Genomic DNA, 23,522 nt, shown 5'->3' on the forward strand with positions numbered 1-23,522 from the left:
TTCTTTGCAGATTTAGTGCCCTGATCTTTTCATTGAATTCTCCAGACATTCCGCTACTTGATAATGCACCGGGCATTCTTCCTTCTCACGGGAGATAAGTTTAGTTCACTGAACTAACACGTAAATAATCACAGAGCTGGAAATCATAACTTCACCAAGCGCCTGCTTCTGCAGCCTGTGAATGTCTTGGCCGTTTAGCTGTTGTCGTTGATCAATCCAATTGGAAATGTGCCGCGTTTACTTCTATTGTTACTGCGTCATTTTTAGGAAGATGAAGTGCTAAGAAGAACGGAGCATGCTAAGTGCCGCGCTGATTTATGCAAGAAGAATATTATCACTCCCAAATGTTCACAGGGGACAAATTTCAGGTCGTTTTGGACATCTGTCCTTCTATAGCTCATTCATTTGGTAGCTGCTACTGTCTGAGCGAATGAGACGATGATGTAGATTTATTGATAGCTTCAAACCACGGTCTGTGAGGATCGCTTATTGTATTGCTGTCTGCGCCGTGACATTTTTTGTGCCCGTGTTCGCGTTACAGCAGGAGACTACATAAGTGCGAGAAGGCTTGTAGCACCACGACAGAGAGATTACCATTTAGTCATACATTTATTCATCAACTGCATTGTTGGGACAGACCCAAACAATTTACCATAACTCAGTTTTTCTGCAAATTTATTATTAGGCCCCCAAGACCGGACGGCGTGAATGCCTCCGTGCGCTTTCTGTGGTCGCGATATTGCTTTCCGATTTCACTTCAATATTAATAGCGTCAATGATGCATATACTCGTCTGTCATCAACATTGTATGTAATGCGATTTTTAAAATGAATGTGATATTCTGTTGTACAAGAAGTGAACTGCGCGGCATCAACAATAGAACTTTCCGCGGTGTCAGCGTCGGTGAAACTTTCATTTGCAACAAAATTACGTTCATTATCAGAGAAATGTACCGCATGGATACAGCCCCTTTATCTGGAGTGACATTTCACATTTGATATGTTCAGTTGAATTAAATACTTGCTCTTCCGGATAGTGTTGGTCCGAAATGATCAAGTAATTTACCTCGACAGTTCGGAATCCGTGCCACCTTGAAACGTGAACTCCAACTGTGGGAGCATTTATCGAGTTCCCAAAATCTTCAGTAAAAAAATATATATAAAACAAATGAGAACAGCTCGCTCAGTATTTGCGAGGCGGCTGTGCCTAACTCAGCAATCGCTGCTTTTTAAAACTAGGAGGTTTTAGGTTCGGGTTTCGTTCATTGAATTAAGAAAAGTCTCAGTTCAAGCTCCTGAACGAGCTTCATGTGTCGAATGCCATTGTAAAATCAAATAAAACTGAGAGACTCGATAGGAACATGGCGTGATCGTTGTAATTATGATATTTACGGTTGCAGAGAGTGCTTCAAATCAAGGGGAAGTAATTTTGATAATTATAGAAGTCAGTTGTTCATGTATTTTAGGATTGCGGAGAGAGAAGCAGTATCAAAAAACTCGTCCCATCTATATCAAAAGTGAGGCAGTGCAGCTGATATCATCAGGAATGCCTGTTTTGGAGGAAGCGTTGTATTGTTTAAGCGGGTCGTCCTGCTCTTCATTGTATATGCATCTGCTACTGTAAACGAGCAATCTGAAACCTAGAAGGTTAATGAATGTTTACGCAATTCACACCACCATCTTCTCACTTTCCTTATTCTTTCCTACTCTTACTCTTTTGACAAATCAAAGTATCTGCAATCATGGGGTACAAGATGCGTTTTCTTAACTACCAGAAATGCTCACCTTTTTTAATTGCATCTTGAGTCCATCCATTGCCGTTCGATTCGCCATTATCGTTATTAGGCGACGAGTCGTAAAATAGAGCTGATGTTATTTAAAAATGTTATCAATACACAAGCCATATTGAACGTTTAGGAGCATTGCGAGAGAGTAATTATTAATACATTTCAACCAACATAATCGATGGCATTTAAATGATAATAGTATAGATTTTTCGCCTTGACATATTGGAAATGGGAAAGCGTAATATTTAAACAGAATAATTGGTTTTAAGTAGAGTTTACATTTTGCTAATCCAAACAGGGGAAAAATCGGAAAATACAGAGGGAAATTCCATAAAAAGACAGATTATTCTAATCAATCTAATCCTTTTAAATCAGAAAGTTTAAATAATGGCTGTGGACGTTTTCCATAAATGGTTAAACCCTTAATATTTTTGTTTGCTCTTATTCATTCTTAACCCCAAATGGGGAAAAAGCGTCCATCACAAAACAATTCACCTGCAAATTACTTTCTTATCCCCCTGTGAAATGGATTTAACCCCCGCTCGAAAAACAACGCGAACAACTGGGGGTTAAATAGAATGTCACATTCCTGATCATTGTTTCGTGTTCAATGCGACCTCCTTAAATACGTAAAGTACTCAGAGATGCAAAAAATATGAGTTTTTAAAATGCTAAATCTCAAATATCTCCCAAAGCTGGCGGTGATCAGAGGCATAGTGGGCGGAAAGACTGAGTCTGAGTTGATGAAACTGTCAAATTTGTATTTCTATTATTATGGCATCAAGAAGAAGCTAAAATGATAAGCCACGTTAAACTGTCAAGCACCTTCTGATCCTTACTTTAACAAACTTCTACATTTTTCCTATTTAGTTTCCTACTGAAGCAGTGACTCCTAATTTTGTTTTTGTTCCTATTTACGGGCTATTGACTCCTTGGAAGACAATAGTCTTAAATAAAATAATGCTCATCTCGTCTACACATTGCTTTGAGCACCAATTTAAAAAACATCATTTTATTTTAATGAGTAAAGACAGGGCGGCAGCAGTTGCTGGTAAAGTTGGGTGTGTAGATTGGAGCGAATTTACCTTCAATAATTTTCCCTGCCATAAACTTGGGAGCATTGGTTAATTGAAAATGAAAACAACACTAAAGTATGTCAGGATTAATCATAATTCGGTGAATGGATTTTTACCCAGGAGGGGGAGAAAGAGGAGAAAAGTGATTGATGTTTACTTGGTTCATTTGCGATGATCTCCAACGATGTAATTCGCTCTTAAAATCAAGTCCATTTTAATTTAGCCAACAGTCTTTTGGCAACAATAATCATTTTTCTAAATATCTAATTTCTGTGGGAAGAAATTATCCGTCTCATAAATGATTAATTGAATAAATGACTTAAAAGCGCTCACTGAGATTTACTCGTGTTATTCCGATTTTAAAATTACAAGGAGGATAACGTCCAGTCTTGAAAAATCCAAAAGAGTCAATGCCAGTTTTTTTTAATAAGAGCATGTCGGAGGGAACATTAAGAAAATAAGACGGTCCTGCTGCAGGTTGAAGAGTGATGTGTTAAAGCTACGTGAACCATGTGGCATCCGCCAGTTCACTAAATATTAGCCTTGCCGCTCTAGATATTTATTTATCATAAGTGACGATGGAAAAGAAAAGTAACCGGCAGATATCCCGTAAAGACGCGGTTCGCATGGAAAGTGAACAGCCAGCGTTTCTCTCAGCCTACATGTAATCTTGACTGTAAATATTGCCAGAGGTTTAATCTGGACAGCTGTTGGTTTCAGTTGAGAAGAGCTGGGTTTAATGTGCTCTGTTAGTAACAACGGCACCCCCTTTACCCAATCACCTGCTGATTTGAGAAAAAGCAGATTTCAAACCAAAAAAAAGAACTTTGCTGCACAAGGCACTGCTTATTGAACAACACCCGTTTCTTTAGTGAGTTTCTAAACCTCATAGAATCGTGCTAAAATGACTGGGTCCACCGTCAATGAAACACACTGTAGTAAATTCATGAAGATAGTTACACGTCGCCCCACCCCCAGGCCTCCCATGTGATAACCTTGCTGCTCAATCAGACGTACACATACGTCCGAGCCTGACTCATGTATTCTATGTCTGTGTCTATGTCTCCAGATCTAAGACACGGGCAGTTAGGAAATTCAAAGCTTTGTCTTCGGGAATTTAAGGCCCAGTTCTCTTCAGTCGGGAGCAAGCCTACTGAAGTGTAGAGGGCGCGCCACGCCAGGCACTGCGTGCGAAGCAAACCAAACAATAACAATTAGCTCAAGTGCAAGGGGAATATAGTCAGTAAACTGTTTTGAAGCGTGCACACGTTTCCTTTCGTAATTTGTTAAAATCCCGCTGTTCGTATCCCTTTAAAGCAGAGTCTGGTAATTAAAAGTGTGAGTTGTTTTTCCCTCATTTCCGCATGCATTTCTAATTAAATCTTTATGATACTCTCTGTGACTATTAACTGCCAACATGCTGCGTGAATATCCTCTACAAAAACCCAGCAGGCGGTGATAATTAGATAGAAAATCAAAGTAGACCTTTCTCATTAGCTACAGAAACTTCTTAACATTTCGCTTAAATCTTTTACTCTGCAGCTCACCTCGAGATGACTTATAGGGAGAACCAGGCGTATTGTAAATGATAAAGTGATTATTTGTGGATACATGCGATCATGACATTTCAATTTTCAACATGTTAAATGTAACATAAAGAAACAGAACTGCATGTGCGATGAAAATGCTTCACACTACACACCGGCTGAACAGACAACAGAGAATCCAAAACGCTGCTGCATGGGCACAGTCCTGGTGAAATTTAATGACTCCAGATATTCTGCATTCAAGGCAATGACATTCTTTTCACCTTGTGCTGTCCCCACAATGCCGAATGTCTGCGAAACGCAACAACACGTGTCTCGCAAGGCACGTGAATATGACCAGGTTCTCTTAAATGTCGCTTCCGCCTGCTAGTTCTGTGAACACAAATCGAGTGCCGAGATTTTTTTTTGTGTGGATACTGAAGATTAGCTAATGTCTTAGACACCCCGTATTAAAAATAATTGCTAATGCTATTGATGCCGATTTGGATATTAGAAATCCCAGACCAGTCATAACCATTATGCAAACATTAAATACACCGGTATAAACACAATGATGGCAGTGTGAGAAGACAGTCTTTAATTATAACATGCAATTCAGGAAGCTTGAAGGACTAGCAAAAGGGCAAGTGGAACTTTTGAACACGTGTCTATAAAGAGGGAACATTCAGTGCTATTACCTTATGTATTTTCCTGTCAGCTTTCAAAGAATTGGTAGATGTTTGAGTTGAAATTGTGAACACGATTCTACGTTTGTGTGGACGATCCGTGGACAGGATATGAAGAATTGTACTTCTCATAACAACAATCTTGCTTTACTTTTCAATACTGGAATAAATCTAACACAGTTGGGTAAATTAATTAAGGAAAACATCTATAATCACTCTAAAAACATAAAATAGTTGAACTGACTCCGGCAACATCATTATTCAGTTTAACAAATATAGATCGAGATAAATAAAATAGAAACAAAGCTCATCATTTAGGAAGTATCGTGCCTGTCACATGGCATTGACTCTCAGGGTCAGATTATCACACGCATCTGAACACATGCACATATAATACGCTTTAGCAGTTGCACGACCTTGGTTTAATTAAAAATGTAACAAGATTCTGCCCTGACTTATTTCAAATGGGTCAATAAACCACAAAGTAATTTCTAAACTTTAGTTTCTCGATGAGTGGAATTCTCCCAAAAAAACAAGTCAAGAAACGGGTACGTGCGTCTTTCTCAAGGTGATCTTAGGGCTCATTGTTCACCAATTGCTTCAGTAACCCATATTCTTGTTGACCAAAGTCTAAAATATCACATGCTTAATTTAATCTTTTTTTCACTACTAAAATAACAGTTTCATTGTTTGATCCTTTATTTATACATTCTTTTATGCCATTCCCAATGGAGGGAATGTCAGTCTGTTTACTTGCGATGCTATCATAGGCCACGCAGAATTTTATGTGATAATGGCATACATCTATATCATGAATATTGCAGTAGCTGTGCACTGTGTACATATAGATATATACTTGCATGTACACATTGATACTATAATGATAGATCTGTATGTCGTTCCATAGGTTTCTACATGTTTGCATGAATATAGTGAACTCGGAAAAATTTCGTTAATTCGGTTACACGACTCTAAATTATGACCAAACAAATGCTGTTATTTGCATATATTTTTCTACATATTCTACTAGATAACCCTTTCTTTGAAAATCACGTGGGTCCGAAATGTTAGATTGCTTACTTTCGGATAATATGCAATTCTGGCGAATTTCCTCTGGTAATTTTTTCTTAGAATAATGAACCTTCAACCAGGTCATTTAAATGAAAACAACAGATAGTCGAGTTTGATTGACGGTGATGTGACTGTTTAATATCAATTCAATTTGAATAGTTATATGGACTTAACTCTTTTTTATTATATATTAACAGGCTTTGGATGACACGGGTACCACTGGCATGAGCTTATTGGACCAGTCCGTCATTAAAAAGGGTATGGAATGTGAACATGATTTGAAATGGATCTTTAAATTGCTCAGTCTTATTTTGTATTCCACTAACTATGTAGCACAAACCAATTGAAAGATAACTATAACATATATAAAAGTAACATTTACCATTCTTTGATATTGTTGAAGTGGAGATTTGTTTTCATCCAAATACAATATCCTGCAATGGTCTGTATTTAATGGAGAGAAGTTTGATTTCAATATATAGGACACAGTGACTCAGTGGTGAGCAATGCTGCCTCACAGCCAGCCTGGGGCGACTGTCTGTGTGGAGTTTGCACATTTTCCCCGTGTCTGCTTTCCTCCGGGTGCTCCTGTTTCATCCCCAGTCCAAAGATGCGCAGTGAGGTGGATTGGCCACCCTAAATCGCCCATAGTTTCCAGGAATGTACAGGCCAGGTGGATTAGCCATGGGAAATGCACGGTTACATAGACAGGTGGTGTTGGGAATGGGGCAAGTGGCGTTTGGTGTGAGGATTGTGGGGTGGAAATGGATCAGGATGAGATGCTCTTCGGAGCGTCGGTGTGGACTCGATGGGCCGAATGGCCTGCCTCCACATTGTAGCGATTTTATGATTTTAAAGCCTTTGCACTTTTCTGAATGTAAAGGATGGATGGTGGGCTGCCACATTCAGGAATTGTAGAATTATGTTTTTGGGAAATGAAACACAATGCATTGACATACAGTCGTGTGACCTGAACATAGTACGAGATCGAATGTAGCTTATCATGAAGTCATTTTTAAGATGGTTCCGAAGTCAGCAGATCGCCCAATGTAAAAATCTACCAGATCTCCCAGTGTAAACATCCTCTGGAAAGTTCCATGCATCCAAACAAAAAGTACTGCTCTTCACCTTTTATCTATATATTTTTGTGAGTGAAAAGAATGAAAAATGTGAAAAAGTGGACCTTCATTACCAATAAAAAGAGTGAAACTTTTTTTTGACCAACCACTCATTTATAGATGTAATAATAAACCATGGAGGTAAGGGGAAAATCCAATGACTTGACCCCCTGCGTTCTAAGCATTTAAGAAAAATGTTTGGAATCACTAAGAAAACCCAACTTACCAATAAATGTTTATATATGGATGGGTTAGTTTCAAAGTTGCTTCAATAGAAAGCTGCGTTGACAGTTGGATGGATGGATGGATGGAAGGAGGGCTTGAGTGTTGGACAGTAGAATAGAGAGGTAGACACACACAGACAGAATGGACATTTACCAGGTAAATACAATTGTAATATTAGTTCCCTTTACCATGTGTCATCCAACGGTAGAAAAGAATATTCGCGATAATGCATTTGTTTGGTGCTTTACCCTTTTAGCAACTTAATCCATGCAGTTTTCGAATTAAGATTCTAAGCGATTTGAATCTTATCCAGCACATGGGTGGTGAAACCAAGTACGTAATTTATGCTTAGAAGAGATATTCTAGAAATAGTTATATTTAAACAGGATGTTGCTACTGTAGATCCGCTGAGGGAGGACCTTCCGGTGGTCGTGTCCTTTTCCTTTAATGTGACACACCATGAGATGACGTTGGTGATTCTAGTTCACGCAGTTTTATCAGCAAAGCTGCTCCTTGCTGAAAAGTTTGGCTTTGTCGATTTTGTTAGATTACACTAGCCTCATTGTTTATCGGAGGGGTTGAACGGGTTGCATATGGATGATGGTTATCTGTTTTGTAATATTCTGATGTTAAAGTTCTATTCAAGGGTCGTGCTTCTTGTGATCTCATTATTGCATGTTGAGACCACAATGGGGAATAGGGTCTTTCTGGCTATATCCATGTCAGTTTGTACTCAGCGCTTGTATTTCAGTTCCTTGCGTTTTGTCTCACTGGTTTTCTGTTTAAGAGTGGTGCTTCTCTTTAAGGTCGCTTTTGTGTTGACGTCTGTGTGTGGTAACCTGTGCTGATGTGTTGTGATTGTTTTGACAGTCTCTGCTCCTTGCTGTCCCAATGCAAGCTCTATGAACCGTGCACAGACTAGCATATTATTTTCTCCACATCTGACCGATCGGCCTGTTCTAATATCCGTCAGCAGGTTTTGTTTTAAAAAAAGGCATAGGGAACAGAAACTGCACATTCGCAGCTGTCAAGTCCCCAGGTGTATATAAGCGATTTTACATCCGTTATGGCTTAACCGACACTTTACGAAGCGACCTGATAGCTCTAACTTTGCTGTGAGGCAACTACTTTCATTTCCCTGGCCAGGTTCACAGACTACATATTGCAGTGTTCATACGAGATGCCAAACATTCGATGATTGAATATAATCAGGTGGTGACTGACCAGATATTCTGCAATCTTTGACTCCTTAGACTTGTTGCAAAGATAAAATAAAACGTTTATTAATGTGAATGTTCTATAATCATAGAATTTCATAGTACAGAAGGGGGCCATTCAACCCATCGTGTCAGTACCGGCTCGAGAAGAGTTATCCAACTGGTTCCACTCTCCATCCCTATCACCATGGCCCTAGACTTCATCACTTTCAAATATATATCCAGTTCTCTTTTGAAACCTCCTGTTAAATCCGCGTCGACCACTCTCCCAGACAGTACAGTCCAAATCTTAACAACTCTCCCAGTAAACAGGTTTCTCCTCATCTCACTCCTAGCTCGCTTGCTGACAATCTTGAGATTGTGACCCCCAGTTGCTCACGATTTTACAATTAACTTGTCATTGAAGACATTTCTTTTAAGAAAGGCTGGAAACTCAAAGAAAACATTTTGGGCCTTGATGTCACTTATGCATAAAAATAATGAACCAACTACCGGGTCGAAGATGTATCCGCCATATTGTAACTACTCTCAGCTAATCCGCGTAATTTCCTATTTAGGCTTCGAAATCAGGAATAAATGTATCTAAGGTGCTTGTTCCATTCTAAATTATGGCTATAATTTTTCAACATAGAAATGGTGTTTTGAACCATAGACCGATTGCAAACTTGAGGGTATCCATTCGGCTTGACTTGTCTATGCCTGTCCTCCGGCGAATCAATTCACACAATGCTGCTCCCCCGTCTTTTCCCGCCAGGCCTGCAACTTTTCCATTTCCAGCTCAGAATCCATTTCCTTCTTGAAGGACTGAGTCGACGCGGCCTCCACTACATGCGCAAGCAGCACATTTTGCTGTTTGAAAGAAAGATTTTCCTCATGTCCTTTTGCCAATCACCTTAAATCTGTACCTTCTCGTTTTCCATCCTTCCACCAATGGACATTGCTTCTCCCTGTTTACTCTGTGCGGACCCTTCATGATTTTGGAATGAATCAAATTTCCCCTCAACCTTCTCTTCAAGAAAATAAACAGGCCCAACTTTTCTCATGTAGCTGAAGTTCTTTATCCCTGGGAGGATTTTCTTGAATCTCATTTTTTTTGCATTTTCTTTTTAAGTGTTTGCAAAATCTGGAACTCAACCTGTCACAGAAAATTAAGAAAACAGATCAACAGCTGTGAATTATTATTGCTATTAAGTTCTTCCAGAGTTATCTTTACTTTTGTTATTAACATTAGAAGTGGGGATCATTACCAGTGAAATAGTTTCCTCCTTGACACGAAGTATAATCGGTTTTTTTTAACCGTCATCTTTCACGAACTTCGGCTTTTCACCACACAAAATAACAAGGGCCGCAACCAATATGGTTTACCCAAAAGATTACTGGTAAACTCGGAACGGGGACAAACCAGTTTTCAATTATCCGCTAGTTTGGCAAACGAAAACAAACTGGAAGGGCAAGTGCAGAATGAAGTTCCATGCAAAAAGTGAATTAAAAATAATGGATTGGCCAGACTTATTTTCCTAAAATAACTACCAAACATAATTTCCCTGACTGGGTAGTATATTAGACCATTCTCATATGCTCTTTTACTGACATTTCACGTCTACATATTTAAGGTTACTTCAACTCACGACAGGGGAAAGAGTAACAGATTTGATTGCAATTAAATATATGATTTTTTTTCCCGGACTTATTTCTAATCCTGCCCCACTCGATTATAATCGATTTGATTAGGTTACCATTGATTGTATGAATTTTCAAACCCAAATCATAATTTCACCATACCCGGAAATATCGAGCAAATCAGCACGCTTTATCATAAACGTATTAATTTTATTTGTTACTTCATATTTTATGCATGATGCAAACAAACTGACATAATATTGAAACAAATATTGTTTGCCCATCGTACCTCCATTTGTCAATCGTACGTTCTGCTTTGTCGCCCATTGCAATGTTCTAAAATGTTACAACACCCCCTTTTGAGCATTCATCTTGTTCTCAGATTGCCCAGCAAAGTTTGTTTTCTGCTTTGAAAGAAGGTGGCTAATCCTGTGCTTGATTTGGGCTAAATTGGGTTGTATATTCACGGATTAATTAGGTCCCATTTTAGGGTAGCAGTTCAACTAAAATATTCCGCTACTGGGAGTTTTGTCCGGAATGAACAATGGTGGCTGATGTTGAAGATATAATTCTATAAAAGTGCAAAGGGAGTGGATTGACGTTTAGACTTCCGCTGAAAAAAGAACATTACAAGTAAACTCTTGAAGCATAAAAATCAAACGGAGGGAGTGAGTACGTTGTATAATTTTACGAATTCCCGCAACGAAAATAATATTGTATGCCTTATTATTTTCAATTGCTTTTTTTTAACATATCATCGAATCACAAAATCCACAGACAAGTGCGATTCACCCCAACTTTCTCCGAAAAAACAAGTTAAACTTATCAAGTTAACAATGCTGAAGCTTAACATGATGAGATTAGAAAATGTAGAGTAAGGTGTTAAAATGATAGCTACTGAAGATTAAAAAGGAATTATTTTTAAAGTAGAATCTGTGAAAGCAAATAGCATTTATGTGCAATTGAACAATAAATTAATAAAATGTTGAAATGTATAAGGCTGTCTTGTTGTGGAAAATAAAAGCACAGCTGAGTTGTTTCTGTTAAAATAGTAAGGATTCATGTTGCTTATTTGACAAATGGGAGTACTCAACTAGAGAGTATAGTGTATATAAAGATAGAAAAGGAATTAGTACTGAAAAAGTAATTTGTATTAAAGTTAATAAGTCCACAAAACCCAGTGGCACTTACTCTAGTATATTAAAAGAGAAGAAATTGTGAAGCTTTTCGTGATAATTTTTCAAGATTTTCAGAAAAGGAAAGAATGGTAACCTGGGTGACAGCTGTGTCTGTTATCAGTCTGGACACAATTAAAGCAGAATTTTCAGCATTGTGGTTTTAAAGGGGAAGCAACAGATTAGCTCTCGACTGTACAATCTATCCAATGGGACTCAGTATAAAATAAAAATAGGAAAGCATAACTCACATCCAGAAACCTTTCAAATGTTGTAATTTTGCCCACTTCCACGACTTTCCCTGCCAGCTTGTTCCATGTACACATCACCCTCTACGTGAAAAATGTACCTCTCAGGTTCTTTCTAAATCTTTTCATCCTCAATTTAAACTTATGCCCTCTTGTTTTGGACACCCCCACCATCAGAAGAAGACCATGTCTATTGATTGTATCCATGCCTGGTTTAGAGGGATATGGGTCAAATGCTGGCAAAATGGGACTAGGTCAGATTGGGATGGCTGGTTGGCATGGACAAGTTGGACCAAAGGGTCTGTGTTGTACGACTCTATGATTCTATATGCCTCTCTGTCGGCTAAAGTTTGAAATTTCATTTCTTGAATTAAAGATAAAAAAAAGCACAGGATAACAAAGTGGAAGTGGAACCAGCATGCAAAAGTCAAGTTCTGATTCACAATATTTAAAGTGACCAATTATATAGATAACACAAATACAGTCAAAGAAATGTATGTGAGGCTTTTGAAGAAATTCCATGAGGTGTCATAGAAGACACATAGAAGCTAGATGAAAAAAAAACTTCTGTTTACTTGGCATAAGGGGAATGTAGCAAGATGGAGAGAAATTGAATGTGGACAGAACAAAGAGTTAGGATAAAGATTGAAAAATGCTTGAAATGGCATACTACGGAGACCATGACTGGTATACTTTAAATGAAAGTCGACAGTGAAAGGTTTTTGCCGGAACCGTCGATTCTCCTGCTCCTTGGGTGCTGCCTGACCTGCTGTGCTTTTCCAGCACCATACTCTCGACTCTGATCTCCAGCATCTGCAGTCCTCACTTTCTCATACTTTTACTTAAACATGTACTTTTGTTCTTAGTATATGAAGATGAGTCAGTCTTGGGTATAACATGATATGGGGACTTAGGGACAAGAGTAGGTCATTATGGTCCTTCACCACCTTCCATGATTTACTTAGATTAAAATTTATCTGTGAGCTAACTTCATGTCCAATGTATTATCGATTCTTTTAAGACCAAACAAAAGTTGAAAATTCTTTGCTCTCTATTCATTTAAATGTTGGTTAACAAAAAATATGTTAAGCTCAGTCTTATAATTAAGCATTGGAATAACATGGATTGACATATGTGGGAGAGAATTCCAAACTTGAACCATGCTCTGCATGAGGGAGTCTTTTCTAATTTCACTCCTCAAATAGCTGTTTCTATTTTTAGGTTATACTTCTTACACTTGTGCTCTTGAAGAAATGACAGTATTTCTTCTTTACTTTATCTACTCCTTCAATATGTTGAAATTGTCAGGCACATCACTGCTCAACTATCTAAATTTCAGGTAGTTCAACAACAGTTAATATGAAGTTTCCTCTTAAATTAATCTTTGGAGTTCAGGTGTCATTTGCATAAATCGACACTCTGCACCCACCAAAACCATTACATCTTGCCTCAGATGTGTTCACAAGACTGGCTCATTATACTCAACCTGTGATGTAATTAGGTCTTTGCATAGCTGAATCGTGGTCTTGGGTACCTTCCATTCTAGTGCTTTACATGGAAAGACCAATATTCTATTAGCCCTTACAAATTATATTCTACTCATCATTTCTTATTGATTTATGAATCTAGGCCTCAAAGTCTCTTCGAAGTTCCATTATTTCTAATTTTTCACCATTAGAAAGTATCCTTTTCTATCCTTTTAACACCCACACTGGATGATCTCATATTTACCTAAATTGAACTCTAGTGGCCACTGTTTTATACATTATCTTAAAATATCAAGATCACTTTATAATATTTCAGTTGCATCTGCAGTGCTTACAATGTCAATTATCTTGGTGTCATCAGCAAATATGGACGCTTTATTTATCCTGTTAGTGAAGTCATGAAAAAACATGGTTAGGAACATAATGGGATAAAGTGACTCTTGTCAGCATGAACTGGGCTGAGAGTGCAAGAAGCTCTTAATTTAAGAGACTACCTAACTTTGATTTTCAAGCGCCCTCTCAATATTCTTGGTGAAATGTTGATTTTTGTTGCAATACAGCACGGAAACAGACCCTTCAGTCCAACCCGTCCATGACAACTTGATATCCCAATCCAATCTAGTCCCACCTGCCAGCACCTGGCCTGTATCCCTCCAAACCCTTCCTATTCACAAACCCATCCAGATGCTTTTTAAATGTTGCATTCGAAATAGCCTCCACCACTTCCTCAGGCAGCTCATTCCATACATCATCTGATTGAAAACGTTGCCCCTTAGGTCTCTTTTATATCTTTCCCCTCTCACCCTAAACCTATACCCTATAGTTCTGGACTCCCCCACCCCAGGGAAGAGACTTTGTCTATTTAGTCTATCCATGCCCGTCATGATTTTATAGACCTCTATAAGGTCACCTTTCAGCCTACGATGCTCAAAGGAAAACAATCCTAGCCTATTCAACCTCTCCCTATAGCTAAAATCCTCCAACCCTGATAACATCCTTTTAAATCTTTTCTGAACTCTTTCAAGTTTTGCAACATCCTTCTGATAGGAAGGAGACCAGACTTGCATGGAATATTCCAAAAGTGGCCTAACCAATGTTCTGTACTGCCATAACATGTACTCCTGTACTCAGTACTCTGACCAATAAAGGAAAGCATACCAAATGCCTTCTTCATTATCATATCTACCTGTGACTCCACTTTCAAGGAGCTATGAACCTGCACTCCAAGGTCTCTCTTTGTTCAGCAACACTCCCTAGGTCCTCACGATTAAGTTCATAAGTCCTGCTAAGATTTGCTTTCCCAAAATGCAGCAGCATACATTTAAGTAAATTAAACTCCATCTGAGACTCCTCAGCCCATTGGCTCATCTGATCAAAATCCCATTGTAATCTTTGCTGTCAACTACACCTCCAATTTTGATGTCATCTGCAAGGGTACTAACTATGTCTCTAATGTTCACATAAATGACGTAAAATAGTGGATCCAGCACCGATCCTTGTGGCAATCCACTGGTCACAGGCCTCCAGTGTGAAAACAACCTTCCACCACCACCCTCTGTCTTCTACCTTTGAGCCAGTTCTGTATCCAACTGGCTAGTTCTCCTTGTATTCCGTGAGACCTAACTTTGCTAATCAGTCTCCCATGGGGAACTTTGTCAAATGCCTTACTGAAATCCATATAGATCATGTCCTCACTAACATCTCTATGACTCTACGGCCATAACTGACAAGCCAGTTTAGCCATATGGAATTAACCTATTTTTAACACCTGCCTAACTAGCAATGGGTCTCAGCTATGTATTGTTATGGACTTGGCCAGAACACCCAAAACATTCTTAAGCAGGCAGCCGCAGAGCATAATTTTGCAATTTGTTTCGATAAGTGTACAGTGAAAATTATCCAGAGTAAGATAGTTAGGTTGACTACTAGATCTTGAAACAGACAAAAATTATTCACAAAATAATACAATGAAACACAAAGAACAGAATAAATAACCCATTACAGAATGCAATGTAATGCTAACGAGAAATCTAACACCTATTTAAGAACCCCCTGGCCAATCTGTCTACTCTGCTTACATTTTTCTGGTCTGTATGCAGCCTAGCAAATGGTAGAATCCAAAAAGATAATTGAATATTCTTTCACATTTGCAAATTCAGCAGAACTCCTGGAGAATGTTGCCTGCTTATAACTGGTATTTCCCATTCACCTCCCGTGGATACTGTCACAAAGCTAGTCCTTTTTTTTGCTAAAAGCTGTTCCTTGGCTCAAGGAGACTCCGTTTGATTTTTTTCAGAGGGCCAATAAACCACGCTGGGCTCCAATCAGTCGGGTTTGGTCGAGAGATGAAACGGATTTTAAGAGGTCTTTTGTTTATATGTAAGCAGATAAGACTTCAGGCCAAAGTGATCATGTTTTAGTGGTCATCCAAACTAGACTTAAAGATAATGTTCCGAATATACACAGCAGTCCCAATAAGCAAACTCCCTATAAAATCCAGTATAAATGGAATTACATAATTACAGGTTGAAGTTGAAGGGCAGAGAGGGAGAGAGCTCCACACAGATCCCTGTTGAACTTCTCACTAGGTCAAACAGAACTAAAGCAGCTCAGCTCAGCTAGAGAGCTGACCACTCCCCTTTCATTATACAGGTCACTTCATAAACATGACCACTTTGGCCTGAAGTCTCATCTGTTTACATTTAAACAAAAGGTGTCTCAAAGTCCTTTTAATCTCTCTACCAAACCAGAGCCTGGCCCGGTTTATTGGCCCTCTGAACAAAATCAAGGACAGACTCTCCTTGAGCTGAAAATGTGTTGCTAGAAAAGCGCAGCAGGCCAGGCAGCATCCAAGGAGCAGGAGAATCGATGTTTCGGGCATGAGCCCTTGTCTCCTTGAGCCAAGGAACAGCTTTTAGGGGGAAAAAAAGGGACTAGTTTTGTGACAGTATCCAAGGGAGGTGAATGGGGAATGCTAGTTATAGGCAGGCAACATTCTCCAGGAGTTCTGCTGAATTTGCAAATGTGAAAGAATATTCAATTATCTTTTTGGATTCTACCATATGTTAGGCTGCATACAGACCAGAAAAACTTAAGCAGAGTAGGCCAATTTCCCAGTGGGTTCTTAAAATAGGTGTTAGATTTCTCATTAGCATATGCAAGTTATCTACAGCCTGTTTAACATGGCTGCCTGAAGGCATGAAAATGGCTTTTCCAATATAAGCTGGATGTCTTTCACATGACCTTGGGAGTTGACCCTATAATTGGTCTTCAATCTATCCATTTTTCACCCATAATATGGGTCCAACAAGATATAGTTTCTATGAGACAACTACAAAACTTGATCTTAATAAAAAAAGTAAAAAGTTTAGCAAATCATAGTTGGGAAGCCTGATATGCAAATATCAAATGCAATACAAAATGAATAAACATGTAGCAATACAAAATGTCAGAAAAAAATGGAATAGTAAAATGTATTAGTAGGAAAATACATAGAAAGAGAGTGTCCTAGAAGTTCTAATAGATATTTCCCTGAATGTGGCATTGCAATTATTTAAGTCAAAAATAAATTGATGCTGGACTTTACCAATTGAGTATTCGTTAGAATTGTTTGTACTTGTGCACGCTGAAATTCAGCAAGGACATGCAAACTAAGGAATTGTACAGCCTGGATTCATCAGAATGATACAGATAAACCAAGATTATCAAGGGTTTTGAGATAATTTTGAGATATGGGGTGGGGGTAAAAATTCTGAAGAAATTCTCATGCAAATCAGTTGAAATCTCATAGGGTCAGTCTGTAAGACCGTTTGTGCCCATGTTTTCCATGGTAGAGAATGTTCCACTAAAGTTCCAATAGGCATTTGAAATAACCCCTGTGTAAATTATTCACCTTAGACTATTTCACTGGATCAGGAGAAAGTACACAAAAAAGTACCAGTTATTTTTACAATTATGAAAACTTTTGATTGAACGGTTAGGGATAGATAATTTCCATGATCTTTTGGACTCAGTAATACGTCAGTAAAAGTATGAGGCAGATATTTGTGGAAATATGTTTTTACAATGGATTCTTAAAGCTTGGAATGCCTTGCCACAGGAAGTGATGGGGGTGGAGGCCCCTATACCTTTTAAAGGGGAATTAGATAAATATCTAAAGCAGAGAAAGACACAGGCCTACGGGAGTAAAAAGGCTTAGTAATTGGATAAAACTAGCCAAAGTCATCTCAACTGTGATGGTCTGAAAGTCATCTATCTGGGTAGTAAACTTCTATAGTTCTACATAACAGTTGAAAAAAAAACCTAAGGGATTCATTATTACTGTGTTAAACTATCAGAATTTCCAGGATTACTGTAGCAAACTAGTAAAGTAAGATGTTTAGCTGGCAACAGGTAAAAAGTTATTCGGGGTTTTGGTGCATACCTATAAAGAAAATGGTCAGAAGGAAACACCAAACGTTTTCATTGCCCGAGCAGACAATTCCAAACCACTACTAATAAACCAGTGAACGGTTGCATATTCAGTAAGAGAGCTGATTAAAGTGCTTGTAAAATTCAAAATGTCAAGCAAGAACAATAACGTACATGTGTAAAAAAAAACGACTCTTCTCAATGTCAATAGCTTAAAGGAAGCGATTAAAAATCGTAGCTGTGAAATGGTATTGTTATTGGAAGCACAACTACAGCAACTTTGTAAAAGTTAAGTTTGCTGGAAACGTGAGGACATCGGATCCTTTTGTAATGGCGCCACCCATATTCGCTGAGACTGCCATTGCAGATGTAATGCGCATCCGTAGGAAACGCCCAGACGTAAATTTGCGTATGTATCTTTCAAATAATTGCTCGGATTTTTATTATGAGTTGCATATAATCAGTTTTTTGCATACGTTTACATGCTATTTTTGCATTTTTTAATTCTTAAATAACAAAATTTCATTTTAAGTAAGTTACTCTTTGGATATGTGTAACATAAATTATTTGGAAGTATTCGTTATAGATCTAGTACTATGGATTTTATTTACATTATATATGTTGAGCATGGTCACCTAATTCCAATTTTTAAGCGGCATTGCATTAATAGAGATCTTCTTTAATGACACGTAGGACATTAATGGATTTCATGAGAGTTAGTCGTATATAACGTGTGAATGACACTGCTTGAAGTGACTATTCGTCAAACTATGGCCATTGTGCAGAAAACCATCCTCCTATCTTTAGGAGTTATTCAGTTATGTTCAGTTGAGTACAAATTATATACTGGAAACTGATGTAAATGGTTATCTAAATTCCGAAACATTTCACACTAATGGGATTGATTTAACCCCATTTCCGAAATCTTCTGTGCACATTCAAATATGTTGATTTGAGTAGTAGCTCACAATCATTCCCAAGAGAATATATGACTATCGATTTTCTAAGCAAAATAACATTTTTTTTGTGACGAGAAGAAGCAGCCAAAAACTGCGCCTGTTACCAATTAAATAGAGTTGTTGCCGATACTGGGCAATATTAAACTGCAGATATCCATATAAAAGTCTTCAACATCAGAGTATATGCAAGATCACCACAAAGATTCTGAAACATGTCCCGCCGAAATAATGCATTTCAAGTAAATCAGCATTAGAAGTAAATCTCACAGATTATTTTGTTTGTTTGATACCTTCTCTTTTGTTATGCAAATATTATTGTTATCACAGTATATCCCTGTAACAATTTATCTATATTATTGAAACAAATTTGAGCCATTTCGTTGCAGAGATATGAGTGATTTCATGTGTTTAAGGATTAAGTACAGTGCAGGCCAACCGAGGAAACGGGGAAGCTAATACTTAATTGTCAAATACAGAATGGCTGCGTTTCCAAAGTGGGGTTAACGAGATGGTCAAGAGTCATTGTGCCGTATTTTGTGTGGGAATAGCTGCCTGGCACTTTTTAAGGTAATTTACTTAACAGGAAATGAGTTGGTCCCAGAAGAGAGAGCAAACGAGGAGAGTTAAAGTAGCCAGCGTGATAAATGACGCTTTCATTTAGGGATCTCTAGAGCTCGTTTAAGTCTAATTTTCCGTATTAGCCCCTGTTGAGCTATTAATACAGTACTCAGGGACCGTGGCTCTTGTCTGAGCAGAGACATTACAGCTAACATTAAAACACACTCTTGATTTCAATATGTGGATAATGGATGGTGTTTTTAATGTTTCTGCTAATATAACTTGATAGAATGAGGGAAATATGATTCACACTGCCTGGTCAATGAATAATCAATAAATAGCAAATGTTAATGTTGTGTTACATTAGATGGTTAAACTCATACATAGCTGTGAGAGAAAACACACACAAAAGGAATATTTATTTTAGTGGAGACTATATGCCACATAATAAATCTATCAGTGACTGAAGTGATGCACTTTTTTAACATTTGAGCTATTATGGAAATTTAATAACTCGATGTATGAATGATTATAGACAGTTTATACTGCATGGTATTTTCATAACACGATCCAGGCATTACGTTTCCAGGCAGACGACAAATAGTTTTAAGTGTTTATCTACGCACTTTTCATAGCTTAACTGTTAGCTATATCAATAGCTTCATACACTTCCCATTGTCAAATATTTTGTTATCCATTGCAAATTGTTCCATTGTTGCCTTATTGAACAAACTGAAATACATCAGGTTATGTAATTTACCTCAAAATAGGACATTCACAACATAGTGCATAATTAACGTTACTTTTTTTTAGTATTTTGCAGCAACAGATATTTCTGATTAATAGGTATGTAAATGTATGTAAAGACAGTGTGTTCAGATAAGTTCTGGTAATTTCATTATATTTAAATGTATGAATTATGCCTACTGTTAATAGAAGTTAATATTCGGTTTTGTTTGTAGTTAGAATTAAGTGCGAATCTGATTAGCCACATTAAATGCGCACTCATTCGACGCTATTATTAATGCATTAACTTCCATAACAACTGCATGTACATTTGCAACATATTTACACATTGCATTACAAAATCACACAGAAGATGTGCGGCTGCACATTCTGAACACGTAAAGAATTGAAGGCTTCAAGCTGCGTTTCTCTCACGGTCCATTGGTTTGCGATTTCCTCTAGTCGTTTGAACGCTATCAAGTTCGTCGCAGAATTATGTTTCAAAGCACAATCTGTTCATAATTATTAACAAATGAAGCAAGTATTATTTTCCATATTGATGATCTGTAAAAGAAATTAACTTGAAAACAAGCCTTTGAGATATTCCAGGGCTAAACTACCAACGCGATATTGCAAGACCTAAATAAATATGATTGAAAGTACTGCACAGAGCCAGAGCACCAGTGTTTTTTATTTCTCAGTCCCCTGTTAGGCCGGAGTATTGATAGCTGCACAGAAACTATTAGTCTTGAATCAGTCTTTCCGTCCGTGGAAAGCCAAAAACAACAAATACTATATAGTCAGTAGGATAGACGGTCAAGTTATTTGGGTTATAGGTCTGGCATGTAACCATATTAGTTGCAGAATTGATCATTTCTATCCTCACGGCTCAGGTTTGCGGGATATTGAATGTAGAGAATCTCATAGCCGTACATTTGACACTACCCTCAGCACGTCACAAACCTTGGCTGTGGCACTAGAACCACTAATGCTACCTTGAGCGTGTAAAAATGTCAGTACTAAAGTGTTAGCTTGTGTAAACTATGTTTTAAGGGGTTAAGAGCTATTAAAATGACGGCGTTTACATTACAGTGATTACGCTCTGCAGTTAGTCTTAGCAAGCCTGAAAATCATCTGGTAGATTCAGGATTCTTTGCAGACCCATAGACTTAGTCGCCACTAGGCTCTCTAGATTCACTAGTACTATTGGCGTATATGGAACGTTAGTACAACTATGTAGCGAAAGATGCAAGCATTCTGGGGAAGACATTCAGGAAATGAAGATAATGACATTGATTGCATTTTGCGACACACCGTAAACTGAATAAAACAGGAAGTGCATTGGATTTCAAACAGAATACACACAGCTTCCACGGAGGGCGAAGTGCTCTTTTTTGAAGTTTGCATTTAATTTTTCAAGCACATCTATCTCGTTAAAAAAAACTTCGTAGGTTTCGCCTCAGTCAGAAAATGAAAGGCAGGCAAATTATGTTTAAATAGACCGATTTCCTGTGCTGAGGTTCACTGGCAAGATGTATATGCTGGCCTTCATGTGGTGAAGGAGGAGGACGGGTGAAAGAAAATTCATCATGGGCGACCTAACACGTTGATAAATGATGACCTACGTCAATGCAACTTTGCAGTCGAATTGAAATAAGTGAGGTGCAGCAGTAAATGTTTGCAAATCTGAGAATCGATTGGTCGCATTTTAATGTCACAGATTCGTGAACTTTTAACGAAATGGCAACCGCAGATATTCTACCAGCTTCGCCAAAAGTTCAGACTTGTCGAGTGACGTTCTCTCATAAAATAGCAGCTGGTTCAGTAGCCAAATAGGGATTCGTGTTTTCTTCCCTAATTCTTGTAAGAAAGTTAATGAGATCCGACAATGCACATTCAAGCACAAGTTGGCAGGTTTCAGTTCAAACAGATGAAACAGAAGTCGATGCCTTCCTTCTGAACTGGTGAACAATTAACTGCGTTACAAATGTGTTAGTGACAGCATTTCTAGTTCACAAGCCAGATTTCAACATTATTTGGAAACAGACACGGCTTTTGAGTCCATCTGGGTTTCATCAAAACGCTTACAGATCTGTCTGGAAGGGACCGGGTAGCTCTCGCCAGATTGGTATAGAAAAAAAACTTTACCTGAAGTGCAAATTGATACGTGGCCTGAGCGTGGGAACTGCGGATTCATAGGAAAATTATAAGCACATTTTGTTTTATTTTAATTAATTGATTATATTTTCAATTCTCACCCTAAATCATTGTAGTGATCTGCAGAAAGCAGATAAATATAAAAAGGATTGTTTATCTTTTAAAAAAAACTTCTGAAAATCAACATTTAAACCTTTTCATTCCTCTGCTCATTGCAATCTCATTCTGTGGATTTTTTTTTCGGAGGTTATTTTCATTTAAACAATTAACGCTAGCGGCGTTACTGCGGAAGGGCTCCCCAGTGAATAGCTGAACCCCACAATATAAAGGAAATGAATTGGGAGCACCATGACAGCATGATCTTTAGGTTTCAACTACCTATTTGAATGCAGCTCCCTTATATTTGTGGGCTGCAATAACTCTCCCCATCCGGCTTCGCCAGCCGTGTCAATACAGCTATGAAAACGAGGTCGAACGAGAAAAGAAATATCTAATTCTGTAACCGGTTTCATAAACATACATATTTGTATTCTTTGGAAAGGATCTGACGATTCAGATTTCTCGAAGCCAATCAACAAGTTGGTGATTTCACGCAGGTTGAAAGTCCATGACCATAGTTGGCAGTGATTCCTCTGATTTTCCTCTTTTGCTGGTTAAATAACTTGAACCACAAATTCTCAAAGTAAACACAATGTGGTCCGAATGGCACACTTCCCTAAATTCGAAAATCGTGGTTTCATGCATCACTTGGGATTACTGAACGATAGGCTCAAAATGAAGTCTACAAAATGAAGTAAGGAATTCTGACCAACAATTCTTTATATTGCAAATAAAGTCATACCGAACTCTACCGTTATTCCCTACAATCTGCATTTGTGAGCTTTTGACCTGCAGTTTTTTTTTGTTTTGATCGGTAACAAAATATTTTGAGAAGAGATTAAGAAAAGCAGACAGGGGGCATTAAAGTATTTTGTTCAGGTTTTGCTGGCTAGTTTGAGATAATGGCCTGGTGTAGCATTTCATTGTGTATGTGAAACGATCACATGCCACTATTATCTAGTTGATACGAATAACGTTAATAAAACAGTTATTTTCTCCTTTCACTTTAATTAAATAATTCTTAAATTGTAGACATAATTCATACGGGGGCTTGCCATCTGTCTTATTCTCAGTCAAGTCAACCATAATTAATAAGGCATTTCAAATGAACGTTGGGCATTTTTGTACAGCCACTTCCATTCGAGTCCAGTCACTACAGTACCTAAAGACTGACCAGCTAATTCTTTTGAAATAATTTGAGTTTGACAAAATAGTTTGGTGACATTTCCCAATTACATTACTTTCGTGAAGGCTTTCATCGTCGTGTTAGTTTTTTCTTTTCAATTTGTAAACCTGAAATTCCCTAGGAAAGAATTTCTTTTACAACAGACATAATTCTTCAAAGAAACGTTTTCCCGTCTGAGCATAAAAGAGCAGT

At 38.0% G+C, this 23,522-nt stretch overlaps 1 protein-coding gene across 4 annotated transcripts in view; it reads left to right on the forward strand.

Moving 5' to 3' along the window:
- LOC122547240 (transcription factor AP-2-beta) overlaps positions 1-23,522 on the forward strand; it is a 73,107-nt gene that overhangs the window by 7,538 nt on the left and 42,047 nt on the right. For all 4 annotated transcript variants that reach the window (XR_015754003.1, XR_015754006.1, XM_043685879.2 and 1 more), the window contains exon 3: positions 6,343-6,403. Coding sequence is in view for 2 of the 4 variants with exons in the window: in XM_043685879.2 (XP_043541814.1) it covers positions 6,343-6,403 (61 nt within the window). In the remaining 2 variants the exon portion in view is untranslated. The remainder of the gene's footprint in view (positions 1-6,342; positions 6,404-23,522) is intronic.

The sequence above is a fragment of the Chiloscyllium plagiosum genome, unplaced genomic scaffold (assembly GCF_037043375.1).
Source record: "Chiloscyllium plagiosum isolate Xiang-an unplaced genomic scaffold, Cpla_swu_hap1 HiC_scaffold_3, whole genome shotgun sequence".
NCBI lineage: Eukaryota > Metazoa > Chordata > Chondrichthyes > Orectolobiformes > Hemiscylliidae > Chiloscyllium > Chiloscyllium plagiosum.